The following is a 26,593-nucleotide window of genomic DNA, read 5'->3' on the forward strand; positions in this document are numbered from 1 at the left end:
AGACGCCAAAATAGGGCAAGACTTAAGGTAACATGTAAGCCTTATAATTGCAATTAAATCTTGGCACAAAACTTAAGGTAAAGCCGACTTGAATGGTCTCCATGCCGACTTGAATGGTCTCCATGCCACATACAAATAGAGATTCATTTGTATGCATTCATCATTCAGTTTTTCATCATCATCAATGTGAAGTTAGCCCTGCAAGATCTAGAGGTTAGCGAATATTCATTGAAGGCAAGCGAACCACCTCTGAAGGTCAGCGAATTACTTCTGCCATCAGCATTTGCCATACATGCGATCTTGGACAGTGAATACATTGAAGACGATAGTGAGTTCCTCTTGAAGGTCCACAAACATTATTAGGTCTGCAATCTTCAGTGAAGAACTACGAAGAGCTGGAAGTTGTATGCTGATGATATTCTTATATAAGAAAGAGATAAGTCTGCTATCTTCTGCTGTTACATTGTGCCCTAGCTGGGTTACGATTGTAACTCTAATTCTGCCCTAGGTTGACAGTTATATCAATTAAGTAATCTGATCCTTATTGCCATTGTATTCTACAATTAATAAAAGGATCTAGATCTGATTTGTTGCCGGGTTTTTCCTCCAAGAGGGAGGTTTTCCCAGGGTATGTGTTGTGTCTTGTTTCTTGTTTTGTGCATCATTACTTTTTTGTTCATTTTGTTAATTTGATCGCAAAAACTAACACACTCTATTTGATATTGCTTCAGCATTTCAAGAAATATACGAAGGTTTGTTGTAGAAAAGTCTTGACTAGGTTTCTACTTTCGAAGAATCACCTTACGAGTCACAATTCTCAATTAAATTTAACTAGCGATCCCACTAATATTTACTAGCTTTGTTTACTCTCAACCTTGCCTGACTTGAGAGATGTTTGACAGATACTAATTATACAATTAACTAGATAATGTCTATATAGTAATAAGATAAGATGAGTACAAAACGATTTAATCCCATGTACACCATCATTCAAAAAACCTCTGGCATTATTATACACTTGCATTCAAAATGTCAACCTAGTAACAAGAATTCCAATAGTATGAAGACTCTATTAGAATATTTAATTATATTTTAGTCACCTATATTTAGTTCCTTGTTTAATGGTCATTTAGCTTTTTAGTTAATTAGCTTTTAAGCTTTATTTAACTTTTTCTTTTTAGTTAATTAGCTGTTAAGCTTTATTTAGCATTTAGCTTTTTCTTTTTAGTTAATTAGCTTTTAAGCTTAATTTAGCTTTTAGCTCTTTAGTCTTTTACTTTAACGTTATGTTCTAATTATAGAACATCGTCTTGTAACCTCTATATATACGTGTGTATATCATTCAATGTAATTATCCGATTATTGAATCATTCATTCAATTTATTTTTCATGGTATCAGAGCATGGAAATTAAAAATTTCGAAAATTTTTATTATTAAAATTTTTCGAAGTTTTTTTTTGAAGAGATTTTTATAAAACTGTTTTTTTTTTTAAAAAGAAGATTTTTTTCTCTTCCTGGGCAGTTTTTTTTTGTAGGTTGAAAATTTTCCTAGGGTTTCTGCAATTTTCAACTAGGGTTTTGACCCTTCTGTTCAAGTAGAAATTTTATTTTAGTTGCAGATTCTTGGTGGGTTTTTTGAGACCTCAACTGGGTTGTCGTCATATTTTTTTGGGTGCATCATTTTCCGTGCCTCGATTTTTGAGCCATCGAATCTACATTTTGATTTCAGATTCTTGGTGGGTTTTTCGAGAGCTTTTCTAGGTTGGTCCCATATTTTTTGAGGCGCCTCGTTTTCCGTGCCTCGATTTTTGTGCCAACGAATTTGCCTTTGGAATTTAAAAACAATCCATGATTTCTGCTAATTTTGTGGACGTCGAAAATTTGGGTGTCTTCTGGGCACCGTTTATGTTGTACATCCGACCTAGGGTTTCTGCCCCTATTTTTTTTGCGTTTTTTTTGGAAAAAAAATTGTCACAATTTTTCTGATTTTTTTTAACAAAAAAGTCGGAGGTATTTTTTTATTAACTGCAAATTATTATATTTTTCTGATTATTTTCAAGAAAAATTTCAGGTTTTAAGATTGCAGAAAATTTTAATTTCTAGGTTCCAAACCTCAAAATTTGCACCTTGGAATTCGTGCCAGAATTCTCCTCCAAAGGTTTCAGATTTTTTGTGCAGCTACTTCTATTCTGATTTTTTGAATCAGATTCTTCTGTCTCATGCTTTCACTAGGTTGACCTCGTTCGACCTCCATTTTCGTGATCGCATCTTTGACCAGCATCATGTTGGAACACAGACAAAAGTTCAACAACTGCCACAACACTTGGAAACAGTGCATGTTCACGATATCTGAATATCGTTGCCTTGATCAGATTGATTTAGGCCAGACCTCGCCCTACAGGTCTCAAGGTTTTCAAGTTTTTTTCCTGAAAAATTGTCTATCAGTTTTCTGATTTTTTCCACAAAAAATCATGGGAGGGTTTTCACGATTTTTTTCTCAAAAATTGTTTGCAGGGTTTTTAATTTTCCCTTAAAAATTATCTCATCTGTAATCCATGATATTCGCGTAAGATTTTAATCATCTAGGTTTTACCCTTTTTTTCCACAAAAACGATGATTTGTAACCCTCAAATTTCTTGGTTTTTCGATTTTCTCCTCAAAATCGTAAATTCTCTTTTCGAGGGTTCCTATTTCAGGGTTTTACGGTTTTTTCCTCAAAATCGTGCTTTGTTGCAGTTAGTTTGGGTCACACCTGCCAGGGCGAACATATGCAACCATGGTAACTTGCAATCAATTTTGGAGTTGATACTCTTCTGCAAAAAGGTTTGCCGATTTTCCTCAAAATCATGGTTTCAAGTTTCAATTTGGTTACCCAACGTCAGGTTGGATGGATTTTGGTATTTCTTGCCCATTAACACTTTTCAGATCCAGGGAGGGTCTCCACCGCAGCAGAGTGTTCTTTTCATTTGTGATCAAAAGACCTGCAATGTCTTCAATAGGGTAGTTAGTAGATAGAATGACCATTAAGGGAGGGTATTAGAATATTTAATTATATTTTAGTCACCTATATTTAGTTCCTTGTTTAATGGTCATTTAGCTTCTTAGTTAATTAGCTTTTAAGCTTTATTTAGCTTTTTCTTTTAGTTAATTAGCTGTTAAGCTTTATTTAGCATTTAGCTTTTTCTTTTTAGTTAATTAGCTTTTAAGCTTAATTTAGCTTTTAGCTCTTTAATCTTTTACTTTAACGTTATGTTCTAATTATAGAACATCGTCTGTAACCTCTATATATACGTGTGTATATTGTTCAATGTAATTATCCGATTATTGAATCATTCATTCAATTTATTTTTCAGACTCAAGGGGAATACAAATATTATTACCATCCACTGTACTGCTGCATGGTAATAGACCCCAGCATTACAGACAATGTAAAGTTACTAGTCTGCAAAATGAGCAATAACATAAGCAATGATGCAATATACCTGTTTTTTCCTGCACCGCCTTCATGCACTCCAATATATTTTATACGATCTCCTGTATAAAAAAATAAAGTTAGAAGCATCCCCCAAGAATTTTGTAAATAGAACATAAGGCAGATGCAATACCTAAATCCAAAGTGTTTTTGCTATCAACTGACACTATCATCTGTTTTCAACGATAGAAATAACTTTATGACAGAAGTGGCTTAACTATTTTCATGGTTTATTGGGCAGAGACATTTGTTGACTGTGACATTTTGATAGCAGGGATGCACTCAACATCTCATGTTAAGATCTTCAATTACAAAGACAATTGTAGCCCACTGCTAGCAGCAGAATCAACATTGTATCTTTCTATTAAGACATATACAGAGACAGAAAGTAACAAGAAATTTAGAAAATTCTGATTTTGGGGATTAAACAAGATTTGGAAGGTTTCTTAGACTATGCTTTCTGACCCAAACATGGCACGTTGCATTTCAAGTCTAGGCAATACCATCAAGGCCATGCTAATGCCTACAAATACAGCCTGCCCACATGTCACAGTATACAAAGGTGACCTAACTTGGCTTCACAAGTCACCAAAGCATTTCAAAAATACAAGATCATTCACACACCAAATGTCTTTGACACATCAAAGCTGTTACATGTTCCACACACTATGCATAAATTATGGCCACCTAATAAGCAAAAAGTTGCCTTTGAACCCTATGGACCAAAAAAACATCAAAATATGTCTACCGCATACTCTGAAATGCAGTAATCTTTCAATTAAACCATTAAAAGAGCTTATTGGAAATGAAATCTTGCATTGAAAAATTTGTATTTTATATTCTGCGAAGGGAACATCTTAATAAACTATTGGTTGAAATCCACGTTCAGCCTGATGATTTTAAAATAATGACAGATCAACATTTTGATCAAATCAGGAAAAAGATGCAGAGTCTGCATCCCCAATTTGTAGACATGTTTAGATGGTTAACCTGAAAGCAGAAGGAAAACTTTGCAAGATAAATTTTGGCATAACCCCTTATTGAAACTGGTGCAAATTCGTTCACAAAAATCAACATTGAGATTTTCCTTGCTTGTGAAAGTGATTCAAACCAAAGCTAATAGGTGCCCTACGAAACATGGGCTTCTTGCCATTTGTGTCCTAAACAAAAGGATTTGCTCTACCCAATTCAATTCAATGTATATGATATACAACAATCTACCTAGTGATAATTTCATATTATAAGCTTTTCAAATGGCAGAATTTTGGAACAAACAGTTTTTCCAAAATTGTGGCAAACATTTGGTTGAAGTGTCTTAAAGATTAAATTTAATAACAGAATATAACATTTAGCCTTGAAACTTCTTCATTTAAATGTACCAGTCTTGAAACCTCTCATGCTTAAAAGTTGAAACCTGTGGAATGATCCAGTTCCAATATTTATAGCCCGATTTAGTTGTTTTATGAGATTGCAAACATCAAACTCAAGAAAGCATAATAACATTGACCAAAAAAAGGGATGACTACATGTTTGGTTACGGGTAGATTGAACTGCCTCCAAAATTTGGCTTTAAGATTTGCTTAATATCTTTATTTCATAGCCAAAAAACAAATTATTGTAGCAAGTGCCACTGTACTTGGCATTTAGGTAGAAATTTCATTAGAGCTGTGGTATTTCTCAACGATGCAAGACTCACAATAAACTCACTATTTATTTGCCAAAAAACTCACCAAGTTTTTGGCCATTTTTTCCCAAAAACTCTGTGAGTCCATGAAAAAAAACTCACTGATGTGAAAACATAGAGCCCAGGGATGTCAAAAAAGAAATTCCATTTCATGATTTTTCATTTTGTGCACTCCTCCAGATAGGGAAAATCCTTGGGATGTGTTTGCAGCCAATTTGCAACGATTTTTCACCAAAGATTGAAGATTTGAAGAGGTTTTTGGGTGAATTTTAACAAAAATTTGGATTTCCAGGTAGGTTTTCTGATTTTCTTTTTCTTTTTTTATTTGAAACATTATGCATTGATTTGCTGCTTCTAGGTTTTAAAAAAAAAAAAAACCATCAATGCCACTAGCTAAGTAGTCTAAATCAGATTTAGATTGAAAAGAACAAGATTTTTCACCATTTTTTGACAATTTTTTTTCTGATATTTTTATTGTTTTCACAGTTTTTTCAAACCCTACCAATTTTTTTTAATTTCAGTCCTTTTTTTTTTTGAAGAAAATGTTTAGAATCTTAAGATTAAATGAAATTTTTACAGATTTCAACTAATCTATAATCCTTTATATTAATTTAGTTTGTTTGTTAACTTTTTTATTAAAATATTAACAACTTGTGCTTTCACTTTGTATGTGTAGGTGAACATATAATGGCAAATAGAGAAGGTTTTGCATCTAGTTCAGCTTCAGGGTCTACCCATCAAGGTCGGTACCTCCATTATTTGTAGGTACTCGTCTTAAAGGAGCTAGAGACCTTGCTTGGAAGTATGCTTGGCAAGAACCGAAACCAAGTTCAGTTATTTGCATTAAATGTGAAAAATTATTTCATGGAGGCATAAACCGCCTCAAATACCACCTTGCAAACATCAGTAAGCATGATAACATGGGTTGTCCTCGAACCAAGGAGAAAACAAAAAGATAAATGAACGTCATACTCACAACCACGGAAGAGAAAAAATTGCTAAGGGATAGGTCCAAGCTAGCCATGCAAGCATCCATAGCTGGTTCTCGAGGTGCTCCAATCAACCTTGAAGCAGATGAAGAAGCACCTCAGAGCATAGTGGGCTCTCTGTGGCCCACGTATCTACAAATCCACTACCACCATGAGCACCACTTCAGCTTATTCTGGTAGAGCATCAGCACTAGTACCACCATCAGTGCCCTCTCCTATACATTATTATTTTGTGCCCAAACACACCTAGAGCACAACCATCACTGAAGGCAACTAGGTGGAACATGGAGGCACATGAGCATGCAAACAATGCATGTGCTGTTTTTTGGTACTTTATTAACATCCCTTTCAATGTGGCAGATAATCCTTATTGGCATAATTTGGTTACCGCTTTGACAATTGCAAAAAAAGGCTAGAAGGCGCCTTCTCGCACAAACTTGAGTGGGACGTTAGTTCAGTTGATTTAACTTTTTTCATAACTTATGTTGAGTTTTAAAATTTAGACTAAATTTATGTTAGTTTATTTATAGTAATTTATGTTGAATTTAAGTTATTTTTTCATTAAAAATTAGAACTGTGTACTTAAAAGTTAATTTCACTTCGTACTTGTAGGTTGCTCATGAGTGCAATTGAAAGGGAAAGAGAAGTGGTCGAAAAGAAAAGAAATAATTGGAAAAAATATGACTGCACTGTTCTTTCTAGTGGGCGGACACATGGCTAGACTCAACTTATTCAAAGAAGCCTAAAGGAGAAAGTGTTGCATGCATAGTCTTCGACAACCTTTTTGCAAAAAGAGATACAGCGATTGTATATTTAAAAAGTTCGAAAGTTCAAATTTCAATTCAAATTGAATATTTAATTTTTTTAATCCAAGTCTTCCAATATAAATGTTTAACTTTAATCTTTTTGTATTTTTAAATTCTACGTGTCAGCACCCTTGGTTAGAGTTCTCTACTTGGTAGATGGGGAAAAAACACGAATGGGGTATCTTTATGAAGCCATGGATAGGGCCAAAGGGTCTATCAAAAATTATTACAATGGGGAATGTTGTGACCATTTCACAACATCACCCCATCAAAATGGGGACCCCCTCCTTTCTCCAAGTCCTAGAATCTTTTAGCATGATATCTCTCTTGTAAGTTTGAGTGAGTGGGGTAAGAGTTGTCATCAACCAGACTGATCAAAGCCTATGGTGGCAAAACGTTGCATAGGAGAGGTCAAGTTGAGCATGGATAGAGGAGAGTATGATGGAGGAGTCTCTTAGATCAGGCCTAGTCGACTATGTAAGGTCTCCTTCGTCATCCAAGTGATCTGATCGTACTTCATCGAGAGGCAAGTTGCAGGAGCAAAATTTGACTAAGTGTGCAAAAATTTCCTTTGCTCCTCTTTAGGAGAGAAATCCTCTTCCTTTGCTCCATTCTTGGAGCGGATTTTGCTTCCTTTGCTCCTTCTCAAGAGCTAGATTCCTCTCCAAGCCTTCTCAGACATATGAAACTCCGTATAGTCATCATATGATGTCTTGGTTTGAGCAATGAAGTCAATCCTCAATCAGAAACCTAAAATTTGGCTAAGTACAAGGTCAATTCCACTGCTCCCCTTCAAGAGCGAAATTGACTTCCATTGCTACTTCTCAGGAGCAAAATCCTCTTCCATTGCCCTCATCTTGGAGTGATGTGGACTTCCTTTGCATATTTGAGGGCAATGAACAAGTCTAGTGCCTTTAACATCATTGAAAGAGGTAAATGCATCATGATTTCGACAAAGGAAAGAATGGAGATGGCAAATTTGGAGTGAATTCCTTTGCTCCCCTCCACGAGCGAAATTGACTTCCATTGCTCCCCTTTAGGAGCGAATTGCTCTTCCTTTGCTCATTCATAGGAGCGAAGTCATCTCCAAGGCATTCATTGAGGGTAATTTGATGACTTTTGGGCATGAAAACTAAAAACCTAAGACATGAGTTGATGAAACCAAGCTGGAAGGGCTAATTTGAGGTCACTTCCATTGCCCAAGTCTTGGAGCGAAAAACACTTCCATTGCTCCTCATCTAGAGCGAATCACTCTTCCTTTACTCTTTCATGAGAGGGAATTTGCTTCTAAGACCTCACATGAAGGTAATTTGATGCATATGAGTTGATGAATGGAGAGTAAGTGGATGAAAACTGAGCTAAGTGTCTAAATTGCAATGACTTCCTTTGCTCCCCTTTCGGAGCGAAATGTGCTTCCATTGCTCCTTCTCAGGAGTGAAATCTCCTTCCTTTGCTCTTTCATGAGAGCGAAATTCTTTCCTAAGCATTTTTAATGATGATTTGATGACTTTTGCACAAGGAGGATAAAAAATTAAGGTATGAATGGGTGATAGGAGATAAGATGCTTAGAAAGTGAGCTAAATTTAATATGATTTCCATTGCTCATGATTTGAAGCGATTTTCACTTCCTTTGCCTATGTCTAGGAGCGAATTTCCTTTGCTCTTAGTTAAGAGCGAATTTCTCTTCCATTGCTCCCCTCTTGGAGCGAAATCCACTTCCTATGCCCAAACCTTGGAACGAATTTCCTTTTGCCCATTGAAAATGCATAAAATTGAATTCAAAAAGAAAATGTTTAAGTGACAAGTCGGCCACCTTGAGGAGACCATTTAAATTTTATTTGCTTAAAGACAAGTCGGCCTTCACCCCTAAGAGACACGTCTTTTTCTTAAGCACTTATATAAGGGGATTCAAAATGTTCATTAGATCATCATTTCAAAGAAAATTTCTTCTCTACAAGAGCAGAGCAGCGAATCAGATCAGCATCAGCAGCAAACTTCAATCAACAAGGACAGCGAATTCAAGCAGCAAGGAGCAAATTTAATCACAAAAGGAGTGAATTTCATCATAAGAACAGCGAATTTGCTCAGAGGTGCAGCGAATTTAATCATAAGGGGGGCAAATTTGTTCATATACCTTCAGCATCATCGAGCTTCATAAACATTATCAGTCACATCCTTTGATTAGGGGCATCAATTCAAAGTTAGAAATCGTTAAAAATCAGAGGTATGTGTAAAATGTATTAGGTGCAGGTGATTTAGGTTAAATCTTGATCATTTTGATAAATTAGACCTCTTTCATGCTGCAAATTCATTAGAAAGTTTAGATGAGCATACTGAAAATAGGTAATTAGTGATGTTCAATCTTTCATTTTCAGATTTGCTTAGGTCTAAGTTAATGTTCAAGGCGTTAATCATCATTTCTAGGCTTTGAATCAATAATTTGAATGCCCTTCACCATAACCCTAACTTAGACAACTTTCTTAGGTGAAGAATGGCAGCACCAAAGAAAAGTAGGGCCGGCACACGTCAAGCACTTATCAAGGAAGATCAAAAGAGCGAAGTGTTGGAGACTAAGATCACCTCTCATTGGGGCAACACAGGAGATACCAACCTTGGAAAGTTTGATCTCAAGAAATTCCGAAGCTCGTTATACACGAGCCCACTGCGACAGCAAAGAAGATGATGGATAGTGGAATCGTCAAGGCAGTTGGCTTCCCTCCGCCGTTCAATGCTATGAATTGATGGTCAAGTGTGCCAAACACAATGATTCCCACACGAGGACAATAGTGGTGAAAGATGGGAGAGTGTTTGCCTACCTTTCAGAGGCTATTATCAATTAAGCCTTCCACCTACCTAAGCTGAGAGACATGACCTATAAAAGTGTAGAAGGAGCGAAGGCAGTTTATGAAGATGATTCGGAAGCATGTTTGGAAATTATCAACAAGTATTGGCTATTGAAGAGTAGACCTGGCAAGAGCAAGATACCTAGCAAGCCACATAGAATTGATTTCAAGGATAAGTTAAGGGATTTCATCACTCTACTCAATCGATTTGTAGGTGCATCTCAAGCATTCTACTTTGAGAATTGTATGTTCTTCTTCATAGAGACAGTCACTCATGGCAAGGATACAATCAATTGGGCAAGACTTATTAGCAATAGCCTAGATGTTCAATTGAGGAGACTCGTCTGCACTAGGACATTCTATATGAGCTTCTATGTCATATAATCTCTTGCTAGGAATTATGAGTATGCTGGATTGATGTATAGAGGCGTAGTTGGAAGAGGACCAAGAGAAATAAGAGCTTGTGAGTCATATACATAGCTACACCATCCAACTAGGCAACATTATAGAAGAGTCAATGATGCCTTCACCATGCATATCACAAGGATTCTACAAGGTGGGATTCATCAACGGTTGTCTTCGGGAGCACAAGCATTGATCAAACAATTTGGTGCATGGTTCATTCAATTCCCAAAGTCCACCTACATAAGGATTCAAGGATGCCCTTCTCCTTACATGTCGCCACGCCATCTGACAGATAGGGTAGTGTTACTTGAGGTGGTAAGACAGTTGGCGGCATATGCCAAGGCACTACGGCATAAACATGGGTCTAGCATTCCTTTTCCCATTTCACTTGGAGATTCTATAGAAGTTTGCCCCTCCCTTCAAGCAGCTGAAAACGTCGAAGATTTATCTCTATATTCACTTACACCATTTACTCCTAGAGATAAGTTTGATCCTTATGATAACGTCAGGGGAGTTGCCGGAAAGAAGTATAAGCATATATGGCAGTTAGAAGACTTTTGGATGAATGCTCAAAATGATTTTGAAGTGAAAAGAAAGATGCACTCCAGACTACCTCTTGACTTCATTCAGAAGTGCAAAGTCTTTAGTGTTGCCGAACAAGCACAAGATAGCGGCAAGTGTCTTCAACCAACCTATGAGAAAGAAGACAAGGAGATAAAGATCAATTGGGTTGAGATGGAAGTCACAAATTGGAAAGAATTAATGAAACAAGTCTTAGCCTACACACGACAATGCGTAGAGGTCCAGCATCAGAAATTGAAGGAACAAAACATGACTACAAAATTTAACTTAGAAACAAGAGAGGCTGATGAAGAAGATAAAAGTGCAAGTGGAAGCGCTTCTGAATCAACTCATTCTAGAGGTTCGAAGAGAAAGGACGATCATGGAGAAAAAAAATAATCAAGAAAGAAACATAAGTCAAATTTCGGTCATCCTTATAGCACATCCTCCAGGCATGAAGAGAAGATGAATCAAAACGAAGGCTATGAGAACCAAAGACTTGATAAGGAGTTGAGTCATGGGGTGAACGAATCGATGGAATCAACAGTTCAAAATGATAGAGGTAAAGAAAAGTTATTACAAGATCAAGAAGACCTCGCTCCTCATATTCAAGTTAATGATTAAGATAAAGGAGAAGATGGTGATGAGACAACTTCCCCTCCTAGAGATGAGCAGTTGCCCGAAGAGACACAAGTGGGAGAAGGAAGATCGTCTATCCCTGCATGGCTTAAAGAGTGGCTTGCCAGAGAAGTGATATCAGTTGATGAAGAACTAGCAGGTGACTTGGATAGCCTCCTAAGTCGCACTCAAGGAATCAGCGAAAAGAAGAAAGCCACAAAGATGTCCAAGGTAATAATAGATGATACAGGTTCTCGAAAGATGCAAATCGCTACTCCAATGGTTGACAAATTTGAAGATAAGATCACAGCGAAGGAGTATGACATGGAAACTATTGATTTGGGTCCACTTACTACCGAGCAAGCCTTGGGTGATATGAATGATTCAGTGAAAACAATTCATGACATGCTTAGGATGGAAGTAGAAAAGAACAAGAAGTTGGAGAGAGAAATAAATGCATGGAGAAACTACTTCCAACAATTCAAAGAACCGCTGAGGCAACATGATCCATCAATTACACCACCACCATTGCTTCCTTCAGAATCAATGGATCATATGGAGAAGATGAGAAATTCGGCACAGCTAATGGATGCATGGATAGATAAATCCTTCACGATGGCTAGCAAGTTCATAAGAGATTTGATGAAGACACTTGATAGAGTTATAAAGGTTCTTGGGAGAACTCATGCTCTCATGGAAGCCTTTGATACGTTTGTCTACACTAGAGATATCACTATCCTTGTCTTGCAAGAAATGAGGAAGACATCTAGAGAAGTTTTGGTGAGAGAAAGGATAATGAAGGATGGACCAGCACTGAGCTTTCTACATTGGAGAAGTTTGCTTCGCATGAAGAAGATCATCTTTGAAGATATCAGTAACAGGTGCAATCAAGTTGAAGAAACCATTCACCTCATTCATGATAAGATTGTAGAAGTAGCACAAATCGTTCTTGAGAGGAAGATAGATCCTGCAACGCACATAGACACCAACGAGTTAGAAGAAAGAATAAAGGTCATATTCCATGGAACAGATGGCTTGATCACGGAGAAGCAATTAGATGATGTGCATACACTGATGGTACTAGTTAGCAAGACGAGAGATCTTGAGCCTGGATGGGATATTGCCATCATCACAGTCTTGAAGAAGGCATTCACCTAGAAGAGCAATTGAAGAACCTGTCAGCAGTTCCAACAACTGAATTAAATGTAAGACAACCAGGTTCACTGAATACGCCAAAAAGGAAAAGGAAAAAGGGAACCAAATTCTAGATGACAGCTTGATATGATCCTACGTGGCAACTCATTTTCTTATTGGAGGATACTTCCTCATTATTCGTGCCAATTGATGTCATTTTCTTATTGGAGGATACTTCCTTGTTATTCGTGCCAATTGATGTCATTTTCTCATTGGTTGATATTTTGATGATCTTTATCTAGATCGGTTTTTTACTGTATCAAACCCTAATTAGGGTTTAGGTGGCAAAATCTTAGCCCTTGATCTTCATTCGATCTCGGCCATTCATTGTATTTGGGAGTGTTATATAAACCCCACTCATTTCATTTGCATCTATTAGATATACGAGAGATAATAGAAATATAGAGAACAAGAGAGATAAGAGAAGGACTTCAAGAATTATTGCTATTTTGCTATTGGATTAATAAAGACATTGAATTTGCGATGTTTCTATTCAATCCTTGAAGCTTCTCGCATGGTTATTCATCTTCTCAAATCAATCTTTGGAATTAGTTTAAGTGTTTAAATTGAATGATGGCATGTTGTGTTGATTCATGGTGAAACTACTAATCCATACCACTAGCAATTTGTTGATTGCAAATTAGCCTTGTGTGGTCAACTAGAATTCTTGAAAACGCTTTAGTTCAATTGTTACTCAATCATTGATAAGCATTTGATTGATGGTATCTATGTTTGGTAATGATTTGAAAATCATCTAATACCCTTGGAAGATCGCATTAGCCTTGGTGGAGTTGTTCTTGTAAGGCAATACTAAGACTAGTTGACTTTCACTTAAGTCATCCTTCATTCTTGCATTCTTAGGCATAGCTTAGTTTCTCTCAACCCTCAGCTTTTGCACTTTTTTATCAAACCATTAGAAGTAGAAGTAGTAAATAGGAAAGAGCTTCATTGTATATCATTTGTAAGACATTCCTCTAAGTCAAGCATCCATCCCTTAAGAAGTACATAAGGCCCCTTGGAGTAACAGCCATCACAACGACCAACAAAGCTTATCCACACATCGTGACCCGAAATATTAGGAACCTTGGAGCTGTCTCAAGTGATCCTTATGCGAATCTTCTGCATTTGAGAGACTTTGATCAAGAGAAGATAAGATACTTTTGGGTATTTTATTCTGTGTTAGATTGTGTCTAAAAAACACATCAACAGGGACCACATCAAATTTGATCCCATATGGGAAATTATTGATAGGAGGTGGAACAATCAACTCCACCAACCCATCCATGCAGCAGGATACTTCCTCAACCCTCGTTTTTCCTACTCAGATTCCTTCTCAAATCCTAGAGGAGAGGTTATAGAGGGCCTCAATGCATGCATTCAGAGGCTGACACCCGATGTTGAGGTGAGAGACCTCATTGTGGCTGAATTGGATGATTATATGTTAAAAAAGGGTAAGCTCTTCTCTTAAGATCTAGCTAATAGAGTAAGAACCATGCAAACACCAGGTATTGAGAAGCACACAGGAAATACTGAGAGAGGAGGCGGGTGAATCAGTATTTCAGTATTTTAAACAATTTTTAGAATGAAACCAAATGCAACATAAAGAATGACCAATAAGACAAGAAAACGAGATTTCTCGTGGAAAACCCTTTCGAGTAAAAAACTACGGCATTAAAAATCTCTTATTAATCTCAAACAAATGGGCACCAACCCAATGATACAAAAAGTGAGCTTCAACTCAAAAAGGGCACCAACCCTTTCAAAGCACCAACTTCATACACAACATGCACGAACTTCATATGCCAGAAGCACCAATCTCAATCTTTCAAAAAAACACTCTTAATTCTAGTTGATTGATACTGCTCACTCTACTGCAACCTGAAAAAAATTTCTTTAATGACCAATCTGAAACAATTTGAACCAGTCCTCTTGATGCAACAGAACACTCCACCCAGGCATATCAATAAGACATTGGTATTTGAAAAACAAATCATTTACAGCCTGGCTTGGATTTCTTTTTAACCCACTCTGCAACATAGGCATATTTTTCATATCCTCCAACTGTCCCCGTGTATGTCAGTAATTTTTGAATTTTATGTAATTCACCTGTGTGATATCAGTCAATCCTCCACACACTCTTTTCGCATTGAAGAATTTTTCAAAAAAAGGTTTTTGGCAACGCCCTTAGCCACACTAAAAATCGATGTATCATACCCATACCTTAAACAGCGCACGATAAATCTTAGCGTTACTAATGATTGCTCTCCATATCTCACACCATGTTCATATCAACGAACTCTTTATTTTTTCTTCGATGTCCATTAGCTCACCATATATACTTTTTGGCACTTCCATACTCTTTTTTTGTGATTCCTTCCTACCCCATACAGTACCCACGCTCTGTATACTATTTTTATTATTGGCAACTTAAAAACTTTCTAGGGTGAGTGACAAAAAAATTTTGCAAGGCACAACCTTCAGATTTCTTTTCAGAAGTTAAAAAAAAAAGAATCATGCTTCTCTAGTGCAGGAAATAGCATACACAACCTATTCAGGTTCCCAAAAAAAAACTTTGTTCTATGTAAACGTAATGACGATGCCAAAGGTCTGGACATGGTGTGAAGGATACAGCACAGAGGGTAGTGCGATATTATTGCTTTACACATGGCATCGGCATAACACTAAAACTTGATTAAGCATGACCATCACTCCACTCCATTTCAAATACAAAGTAACTTCTAAACAATGGTATTACTTATGCTGGCCCAGCAATAACATACACGCAACACATCCTCACTCCTATGTGCGTTACAAGATTAATTTCTCTTTGCACAGAGCCAAATATAGAAGAGATGCAATGGCACAAATTGAAGGCGTGTTACTAGGAAATATTCCTAGATAACCACAAAACATAAAAAATCATTGTAAGCAATGAAAATCACTTCTAACGCAATATATCTCCACTTCTCGGCAATGGAAAGAATTAAAGAATACAAGATATTATTTCATATTAAAACTATCATTGCCAGAAATACACATCATACACCAATTGATTGCTTGATGTGGCACTCAAACTGACTTAGCGACTGATAGCTGACAAGTAGACACTCAAGATGCTGATGCAGACACTCACCCTGCTCAAACAAACAGCCAAGCAGCTCCAACAAGCATACAAGCACCTCAAGTAGGTAACCAAGCAGCTCAAACTGCTCAACCAGGTAGGCAAGTAGCACAACCAACCAAACAAGTAGTGGAAGCAGGCAAGTAAGAAGCTCAAGCAGCTCAACCAAGTAAGTAGACAGCACAACCAAGAAGGCAAACAACTCAATTAGACAGTAATGAATAATCGGCAACTTGACAAGCTCAATTAAACCTTTGACATCAATGACAAAAATTCCAACAGGTATAATATTTGGACTTTGGAGTCTTTCACATGCATCTTACAAGCTACAAATTTCAAATTTACAAGTTTACAACTATTGATAATTTGATAAAATATGTTTTGACTTTGCTTTCTAACTCTTCAATATTCTATTTTGTAGAGTCTTTTTTTGAGAAAGTGGAGTACAAATACCCCAAATCTGCAAAGATTTGCCCTTTGTGTCTTATGCGAACCTTGTAATGCATCCAGCTGTGAGCGCAATTGTAGCTTGTTCAAGGCCATCCACAAGAAAATGAGGAATAAATTAGCTCAGTAATGCCTCAATGACCTTGTCTTTGTGCAATATAATCTTTTGTTGCGCATAAAGAAGGTAGAGGAAACATCAGCCTCAAGTGGTCCAATTGATTCGGATGATATATATCCTTACAATGATTGGACACCACAAGAGCAGCCTCCATTGTTTACCGATGATGAGATCTATGATTCGGAGAGGCAAGCAATGGAGGAGGGGGGTGGATTTGGATTCACATTGGATGACATTGAGGAGGATGAGGAAGTTGACAATGATGAGGAGTCATTGCCAGTGCCAGCAACATCTACATCTAGGACGGAGATCGAGCCACAGCCTGTCATGCCAAGCAAGGCAGCATAGCCATAGCGGACTCCTAGGACTAGAGCAACCTCTCCCCTAGTTTTTACTAGAGCTGGGAAGAGGAAGATGTAAAATGTTTTTATGTAGTGTTTACTTTTAGTTTTACAAAGACAAGTTGCTATTTTCATTTTGTTTCAGACTATCAGACATCAACATTCCACATGAGGATGCCATTTTGTACCCAATATGTATTTAAATCAATCAAAAATAACTAGACTCGGCTTGTTTCTTTTATTTACTCATTTATTGACTCATTGGATGCATCTTCTCATTGAATTAAAGGAAAAAAAAATGCGTTTCTAGTGAAATTTAAGCAGTTTTTTAAGTTGTCAAGTTTTTGACGAGTTTTTGCCAAGTCCAATTTTTTCAGCTATGGTATTTCTAACAGTAGTTCACATCATTTATGTAAATGGTAAAAAGAATAGATGATCCCACCACTATTGAGTTCTTTAATGTGTGCATGTGGCATTTATGCATTTGTGCATGCACACATATATAACAAGATCCCAAAAAATTGTAGTTTTGTCAACATCGAGAGAAAGATTTTCATAACTATAATGCATTGAAAGAAATTTCACATGACAAAGCTCACATGCAGGAGTTCTCATTTTCATCTACCTTCCATGAAATATTTATCTTGTAATCAACATTTAAACCTATGTAAACATTAGCAGTCTAGCTTGATTAAAAATTGCCCAAATTTGTTATGCCTGTTTCATAAAATGCTGAAAGGAAACAAAAGCAACATGAAAAAAATATAATCATGTCACAAAAAGAAAAATGAAAAGGACCCCATGTTGAGTTAGGGAGGATTCTCTTCTCCCCCCATACACCATGATGCATGACATTCACTAAAATTATTTCACCCAGGGTAAAGCCTTCATGGAAGCAACCAAAATTTCTAGTAGCATTTGGGATGAAGCTCCATTGGTGTATTGGTATTTCTAGCAGTAATCAAAATCATAGGCTGAACAAAACCTTTACCCAGTGCAGTAGATGTAGTTCAAAATTTGCAGAAACGTGAAAAATTTAAATTTCCACCAGTTATTTAAAATATAATCTGGTAATGAAAATGACAAGAAATTAGGTTCACATATATACCTTTCTTGTAAACATTTTCTGATTTCTGTGATGATTCGGAGTCATCAGATTCTTTTGAAGAATGTTTTGTATCTTCACAGTCTTCCCCAGAAACTCTCTGCAATGAAAAAAAAAAACATTACAACTCCAGACAACTATGAGCAAAGACCTTCCACCAAATCCCTGAATTCTAGCAGGAATAGAGCATAGCAAAAATGGTTAAAATTTATTGATACAAATGTTAAATTAGAAAATTATAATGCCATAGTATTTATAGCCTATAGAAAATTTGATAAATTTGCAAAAATGATTATATGCTAAGAAGAGCCAGATCTAAAAAAATTTGAATCTGGAATCCAAAATAATAGCATTCCTTGGTGAACAGTTCATCATTATAGCAAATAAAATAAAAATGTCAGACAATACCAGAATGTGGAGGGAAGGATAAAAAATAAGGCATTAAAGATTGACAAAAGAATATACCAAGTAATTGTAAGTAGTAAAGCTTCCAAGTTTTTGCAAATATGCCATGACCATAAAAATAACAACACGTGAAAAAACACAACATATTTCAAATTTAGGATAGAATGTGCATATTAAGGAGCCAAAATCAAAATGTTATCAATCTAGGGCAAACTTTGGACCATACACAAATTAATAAAAAATTGGGGATATAGTAATAACCAAACCTACTCAAATAATAAATGATAGCTGTTACAGAAGCCTGCTCTGATACTAATGTATAAAAGCATTGCATCTTAAACAATGATTTGCCAATTGACTGCTTATAGAGTAAATATCTGTAGATTTCCACAATCCATATGTATGTCAATGTGAGCTTCCGGATTAGATTGTGTGAGCTTTTTTGTATCAACGTTTCGGATCACACTCTGTAATCCATCATCGGGATGAAAGCATAGAGAGAGCACAAGGAGAAAATGGATCCTCTATACTTTCATCCCGATGATGGATCACAGAGTGTGATCCGAAACGTTGATACAAAAAAGCTCACACAATCTAATCCAGAAGGATCCATTTTCTCCTTGTGCTCTCTCTGTGCTTTCATCCTGATGATGGATCACAGAGTGTGATCCGAAACGTTGATACAAAAAAGCTCACACAATCTAATCCAGAAGCTCACATTGACATGCTTATAGAGTGTTATTGCTGCAATGTTTAGATGAATATTCCAAATGGTATCTGATTAATTATTGCTCCAGAAATGATGTTTGCTCGAATTTGAAGCCTTCGTATAACCATGTTTTAACATTACTTAGTCACGCACATTGAATCAAATTGTATAAACAATCATGAAATTATTAAGATCTAGGCCAGATAAAAACAAGTATTTATACTATTTACCTCAGAAAACTCAATGTGGGAAAATCACACAAGTGAATCTATAATTACTCATATCCACTATTGCTTCCAATTTCCAAGAAGCCAATGCTTAATTTGAACCTTCACATGCATTGTTGATTTTGCTAGCATCTCTACAATACACTTCTTGCTTGCATTTCTGTAGATTACTTTCTTATGCAGCATGCTATGACTGGTATCCTCATTTATTCTTAGTTGTGCAGTCATCTTCTAGCCCAAGAACTCCCTTAACAACTGAATGCTCTTTGATGCATTTCAATTTTCTCCAATGATTTTTCTTGAACCACATAGGCTATGTTTATGCCTCAGGATGAGTAAATGAGTCACACATTGGATTCTAAAGCCTCCCATATGAAGAGACAGAAAAACATGCAGTTTTTCTAATTAGTCCCTTATGGAAACTGTCTCATACCCACCCACACCTGCCTTGGTAACCCTATCCAGAATGTGTTGCTTTATCCCCATTCAAAACTGTTGCAATGTTTTCTCCCTAGGCAAAATTGTTAATTTAGACCTTAGTTTAATTAGTGTGGTCCCAAGAAGCACAATTTTTCCCTGCTCTACACATCTACCTTTCAATTTTAACATACTAAGTTAAAAGCATGTCCTAAGATATTCTTTAGTCTCATGAGCTATGAAGTTCAACTCATTAAATCATCAACTAGATTAAGAAGATTTTCAGCATCCATTTCAAATGATGCCTCCCCATCCTTAAGGCTTTTGGTCCGAACAAAGATCGATGAATGAAAACATAAGGATTTTACTTTCTACCTTTTCAAATGGCGTCCCTATCTTCAAAACATATCACGCAGTCCAAATATTTGCTCTTTGGAGTCTACAACTTGCTGCTTAGCAAACTCAGATGTGTTTCAGTAATGTAAAAGGAAATATGAACTAAATCTTACTTAATCCTATGAGAAGAGTATTACAAGTTATTCCAATCTAAGTAAGGTTCAGCAGAGTTTCAATATGGTACCAATACTTGGAAATACAATCAGAATAGAATCAAAACACAAGGTGACATCACATATACCCTGGATAAACCTTCATAAGCACAAAAAACCCATCCTCCAAGGCAACCAAGAGTTAAAATACCAGAGCAGTTTTTGTGCTTTGCAGGAGATCTACACATTTAACTCAGTGGAATCCTGACAACATAAAACTGAACATTCAATCTCCATCTTAAGCCCTTAATAGATAAGCCAAATAGACCTCAAAACCATTAATGGTTCACCAAGACCATGAGCCAAAATCGAGTCCATGTGGTCCATATTGTAATGTCTCCTATTTGTGAATACCCTAATTTTGCCCTAAATCACAATTTCCAAGTGAAACAAGAGTAGGGTTAGAGATATCATTCACCTAATTGAGACCCTGCAAACAGGTTAGAAACCATTTATACCAATAATCCATAAAATAGTTCTTAATTAGGAATCATTAAAAACATACTTCAAATATAAATTTACATAAGATATCTTTAATCTATTTGGGGGAAACTCAACCATAGGGAAGCTAGGGTAAGGTGACTTGATAGGGTGCCCTAGAGATCCTCTACCCTAGGCCCAAGAGCGGATATACCATCCCTCTTGGCCTCATGTGGCCTGTGCAATCCACATGAGGTGGTGTACCTAGTGAGGTGTCCTATAATCGTTCCCCTTCATCATGCCATCCATCTCCCACTTCCTATGAATGGGCTCCTTAGTGTATTGATCCACCATGATAGAGGCTTGAGGTGTATTCACGATAGGGTGCCCCGGAAGTCAATCCCTTCTAAGCCCAAAGGCAGTACCCCTTGTACCCCCTTGGCCTCATGGGACTTCCCGGTCTACTACCATGAGGTGGTGTACCTAGAAGAGGACCCCAATGCCATTTCCCCTCCTTGTTATCCCTCATTGCCCCTATCATGGCTGATTATAATAATCAAGCAGAACATATAATGAATCCTATGTTATGACATGTGTTCTGTACATGTATATTTTAAATAGTCATAAACAACAACATATTAGATATAAACAATATTCATCATGCTATGTATAAAGAACTGATACCAAAACCACGAGTATGTTCAAACTGCTGTATATTTAATTATTAATATTCAATCTGATCTGTCTTCCTTTGATGGCATGTTCTGGAATGCTGGAATGGTCCTTTATATCCTTCAATTGATACTGAATGGTCATGATCTTTCCAACGGTTGCACTGTTTGCAGGAGAGGTGTCTCTTCCTTGTTCAACCACTAACTTTCCCATAGTTAATTACTGGCTTTTAATTACTTTGATTAGTCTTAATGAATTGTTCTTTAATAATATTCCTTATGTTAACCAAACTACCTCTTAAAGATATTTCTTATGCTTAACAAGTCACTCGTCACTAAGTGTGAAATCGCTGGCATTTGGAGAGTGGAAATGATTCATTATTCACATAACATCTTCCATTCTCCACAGCCTGTTGCAGTTGTGCGGATTGTTTGTATGATTACGATTTCTTGAAGTTGTTGAGTCTTACAATTTGTAAGACAATTTCATATGATTGATTTATCATTTATTTAATGTCAGATTGGGGGGCATGACACATATTCAACCCATGCACCCAACTCCAAATGTAACTCCCAATTGACCAGATTGGCCACTATGATCAAGGGGTCCAAGTGTAACTCCTACAGGCTCCAACATGAGGCAATAATTACACTTACACACCTTTTACACATGGCTATAAATAGTCAGTCAAATATGCTAATAGTGGTTGTATGTAATGTCCCCCTCTTAGTAGGAGGTAATCAGTGGTCCATTAGCCTATTCTGGAAACCCGTAGGCTGACTGGAATGAGGAATTAGGGTTTCCTATTTTCTAGGAGGATTCCTCGCAGTTTTCAAGGATGTTTTGGTTGGAGTTTGGTAGAAAGAGTAGAGGTTTCCTTCTGGGTTTTCTGTAAGCCTCGCAGTGGTATGATATGCAATCAGTTCAGGGGAGTTTGCAGAACTTACTATTTTTAGTAAGTTGATGTCGGGTGACTGGATTTTAGGGTTTTTCCGGGTTTTCCGAGCTCTCTCACAAGGTTCAACGAGCATGTCTTTCGAAGATGTTTTCATGACTTACTATTTTTAGTAAGTATCAATTCAGGCAGAGCTATTTGGGGCAGTCTTGAGCAAAATTCCAATCCAGTCCAGAATTAGTATTTTCTACGCTCCAATTCATATGGTTGATTTGGCAGTGATCAGTGGGCGATTTATGATTGATTAATTAAATATTATCACTTTATTCTAAAGTTTAATATTTAATTATTTCACTGATTGTTTTTGGAGGAACGACTTAGGAAGGAAATATAATATCATTTATCCTAAGTTATGTTTTATTTCCCAAGTCAGAAAAGGGTGTCCAAATTGAATATATTTCATGTATCTAATATTCTAATGTTGCAAGTGTAGACCTTGGGAAATAGGCGACTAGGCTTACCTGGGGAAGTGGATGCCATGTTTGAAAGGGACATGAAAATGAAATGAAGTGAATTTCAAATGAGTTTGGGTACCATTTGCATTTGAATTTCAGATGGAGAAATCTATAAATACAAGGGATGGGCTCCTCATTTGATCATCTTGAAGAAATCATATCATCATGCTGCCAGAATGGTGAGTGAACTTGAGCTTCGGAGTTGTGGCTCCCTAGTTTTAGCAGTTTCGTACTTGAGACATAGTACCTAGCTGAGTGGAGGAATGTTGGTGAAGTTTTCAGTGTGCATTTTTCCGATTTTCAGTGTGTGGGGTGGTTTTTCAGTGTTGATGGTTTGGTGTGGCTGAAGCGAAGATTTGATCATATCTTCCTGCCTGTGCGACCCATCATTCAGGGTATTGGCTCATTGGAAGCGTATCAGGAAGACAATCATTCTCCTATTTTGGCATGTGTTTTGGTGTTCAATCTGATTTTTGGTTGCAAGTCGATTTTTAGCATTGGGTATATCTCTTGTCTTGGCCGTCTTGGTATCCTCTCTCATTCGCCTATGTCTGTGGGTCATTCGGAGCTGTTTCGTGGTGTTTATGAGCTTTTCAATGTTGCTGGTCTTCTGTTGGAGTGCTGGTATTTTCATATCAGAATTGTTTATTTTGTGCTAGCTTGTTTTTCTTTGAGTTTTCAGTGTTATGTTCATAAGTACTGCCCTATATTCTCATTGTAATCATTGGTTAGTAGTACTAACCTCTTTTGTGCCTGAAGTACTTTGTAATTTCCCACTGCACAAGTGGAAGAGGCTGGCTAGGCCACCTTCAGTGTTGTAATTCAGTTTGCAGTTCAAGTCCTCCCGCTGCATAAGCGGTCGAGTGATCCTTGTTTGTATTTGTCCTCCCACTGCATAAGCGGTCAAGTGATCCTTGTTTGTATTTGTCCTCCCGCTGCATAAGCGGTTGAGTGATTTCTGTTTGTAATTGTCCTCCCGCTGCATAAGCGATCGAGTTGAGTTCGTTTAGTGATAAGTCCTCCCGCTGAAATATCGCGGTACAGTGATTTGTGCTTGATTGTGTTCTTGTTTCCTTGGCTGGTTTACCGCCAAGTTTCTTATTTCCATCTCGCTGAAAAGTGGAAGGGGTTGGCTTGCTGCCCAATATTGTAATAAGCATTTTCAGAAGTTTGCAGCTAACGATCCCCTGCCCTCATATGCTCTCACCTTCCTAGCTTGGGCTCTCGGTGATCAAAAGGTGTAGGGTTCGTTTCAGCTGGTTTAGATTTCATTATTCTAAACCTAACGGGTGTTGGTGTGCTTGTAAAACTGTTAAAAATCAAAAAAAAAAAAAAAATGTTGGGGATATTACATTGTAATGTCCCCTATTTGAAATTAAACCTAGACCAAAAACCTCCAAATCGATGATTCCTATTTGAGGATTACAATTGTGCTTCATCAAATTTCCAGTATTGCTCAAGCATCGTGATCTCCATAATTATTAATAATTGACCTGTTGTTGTTGATGGATATGATTTCAAGGCCCCGTCATATGAGTTTTTTGAGTTGATATGCTAGAAGGTGTGGAGCACGAAGTTAGTGACGCATTTGTTGAGTATCATAAGGAGTGGCTAAAGCCAAGTTGCACTATAATGTCAAACACATGGATTGAAAAATGGAATCGTACACCAACCAACTTTCTTGTGGCATTTGAGAGTGGCATAGTTTTCCTTGAATGATAAATCCATAGATGCATTTGATAAAGTGAAATCAACCCACTTTCCTTTTTACCTATTTGATGAGCTAGTAATGGAGGTTAAGCCACAATATGTGGTGCAATTTATCCCGAGTAGTGTAGCAATTTGTGTGTCAATGGTCAAACTTCTAAAGTAAAAGCTGTTAGAATAATATTATTCTATTATTATTTAATGGTCAATAATGTATTTTAGGTGTAAATTAGCTTAATTAGATTGTTTCTAATTTTGCGCTCTGTGAACGATTGTTACATTAAGAAACATCATCTTTGTAATTGCTTATATATGTGCATTCAATTCTTTCAATAAATTATGCAAATACCATATTTTCATGGTACCAAAGCGGGTTAATTTTTTATTTTTTTTTTAAATCTTTAAAAAAAAATTCTAAGAAATCTTTTTGTGAAAATTTTTGTAGGCTTTTGAATCGCTATAATTTGAAATTTTTTAAGATTTTTGTGAGTTTTTGTTATCAAAAAAATCGAGAAGATTTCTTTTCTGAAAATCGCGAGCCTCTTCCACGTGATCGCGTTCATTTTTCCGTCAGTGACGGCACGCGTTCATTCTATGTCCCACATTCTGCCTACATGAAGATCATGTGTATCAAATTTCACTTAACAGCACATGCAGATCTCTGTGTTTTGCGCCTTGGGCGAGCTTATTCCCGCGTTTTCATTTCGCATGAATCTTATTTTCACGATTTTGTCTCTCCTTGCGACATATCTTATCCTAATGAGATTTGACCTTGTTTTGGTTCGCAGACTCTGCAACCTCCTCATGGCCTCGGTCTTTTCCCGCGCGCGAGGGCTTTTGCTAAACATTTTTTGCTCAGATTTTAGACGTTTTTCACAGTTCGATAATTCTCTGTCAAATATCTACAACTCAGCTAGGGTTTCGATGATTAATATTTGTGGCAAATTTGTTATTTGCTACTAAATTTTTCTAGGTCCTCATAAATCTATACATTCAGATTTGTGCTTGTATTTTGCCTTTGTTTTCAAAGCATTGAGTTTCGTGCCTCGAGTTTGTGGAATCAATTTTTTGCCTCTTCAATTTACCTTGTTTTCCATGCCTCAAAAAGCATGAAAGATGGAGTCTTTGACCAACATTATGTTGGAAGGTAGTCAGAAGTTCAATGGTAAGAATTACACCTCCTGGAAGCAGCGGATGTTGACAATCTTCAAATATCGCTACCTTGATCAAATGGTTCTAGGTAAATTCTCACGTCCTCCGGCAACCGGTCTCGATCAAGATAAATTTGATGAGTAGAATCGTGAAGCTATCATGCTCATCAAACTATTGGTCACCGATGAACAGCTCCTACAGGTTTCGTCTAACAAGGCAGCTGCCAAGATTTGGGAGCATCTAAAGTCGTTGCATGAGACTTTTGATAAAAGTCAAGCGTTCTTTCTCAAGAACATGCTTTTCACTATCGTCATGGATGAACAGAAATCTCTTCAGAAGCATCTAACCAAAATCAAGGACATCTCTAATTAGTTGGAAGCAATCGAGCGAAAGATGGAGGAAGAGGACATGGTTAATTAATTTTTGATTCTTCAAGACTGTTAATTATTTTTGGCTTTACTTGCCCCTTGAATTCATAATTCTTGTCTGAATTTTTTCTTAAGTTTCTCAATCTCTCTATAGGAACAATGGAGTTCTTCCTCAAGATTCACTTCCTCTTCATCTTCACCATGCACTTCCTTTGAATCTTTTTTTTTTCTTTTTGTCTCTATCATCCTATGTTTCCAATGCCATGAAGAGGATTTCTTCTCTGTCACTGTTTGAAATTTCTTTGTCACTTTCCTCCAATGAGCTATTATCTTTTCTTGAAAAAAGAATCTTTTTATACTTACGAAAAATTCTCCTTTTGATATTGACCTTGTTTGTAACCCTTCTTTTGTTGATGTTTTCTTCCTTTCTTTATGTAGTGAACTCTTTCATCCTTGTTGCTTTCACTCTTACCTTGTGGGTAGTTATAAGCAAAATGACATATTCTACCAAAACTAAAATATTGGAGTTTCTCAATCTCTCTATAGGAACAATGGAGTTCTTCCTCAAGGTCCACTTCCTCTTCGTCTTCACTATGCACTTCCTTTAAATCTTTTTCTTTCTTTTTGTCTCTATCATCCTATGTTTCCAAATCCATGAAGAGTATTTCTTCTCTATCCCTGTTTGAAATTTCTTTGTCTCTTTCCTCCGATGAGCTATTATCTTTTCTTCAAAAAAAGACTCTTTTTGTACTTACGAAAAATTCTTCTTCTTCTTTTGATGTTAACCATGTTTGTAACCCTTCTTTTGTTGATGTTTTCTTCCTTTCTTTATGTAGTGATCTCTTTCATCCTTG

The 26,593-nt window shown here is 36.8% G+C and overlaps 1 protein-coding gene across 6 annotated transcripts in view; it reads right to left on the bottom strand.

Moving 5' to 3' along the window:
* The window catches only part of LOC131076576 (uncharacterized), a 193,734-nt gene that overhangs the window by 149,956 nt on the left and 17,185 nt on the right, over nt 1–26,593 (bottom strand). For all 6 annotated transcript variants that reach the window (XM_058013813.2, XM_058013815.2, XM_058013816.2 and 3 more), the window contains 2 exons: nt 17,708–17,804; nt 3,483–3,534 (listed from right to left, as the gene is read on the bottom strand). In XM_058013813.2, coding sequence (XP_057869796.1) covers nt 3,483–3,534; nt 17,708–17,804 — 149 coding nt within the window. The remainder of the gene's footprint in view (nt 1–3,482; nt 3,535–17,707; nt 17,805–26,593) is intronic.

Source organism: Cryptomeria japonica, chromosome 10, assembly GCF_030272615.1.
Source record: "Cryptomeria japonica chromosome 10, Sugi_1.0, whole genome shotgun sequence".
Lineage (NCBI taxonomy): Eukaryota > Viridiplantae > Streptophyta > Pinopsida > Cupressales > Cupressaceae > Cryptomeria > Cryptomeria japonica.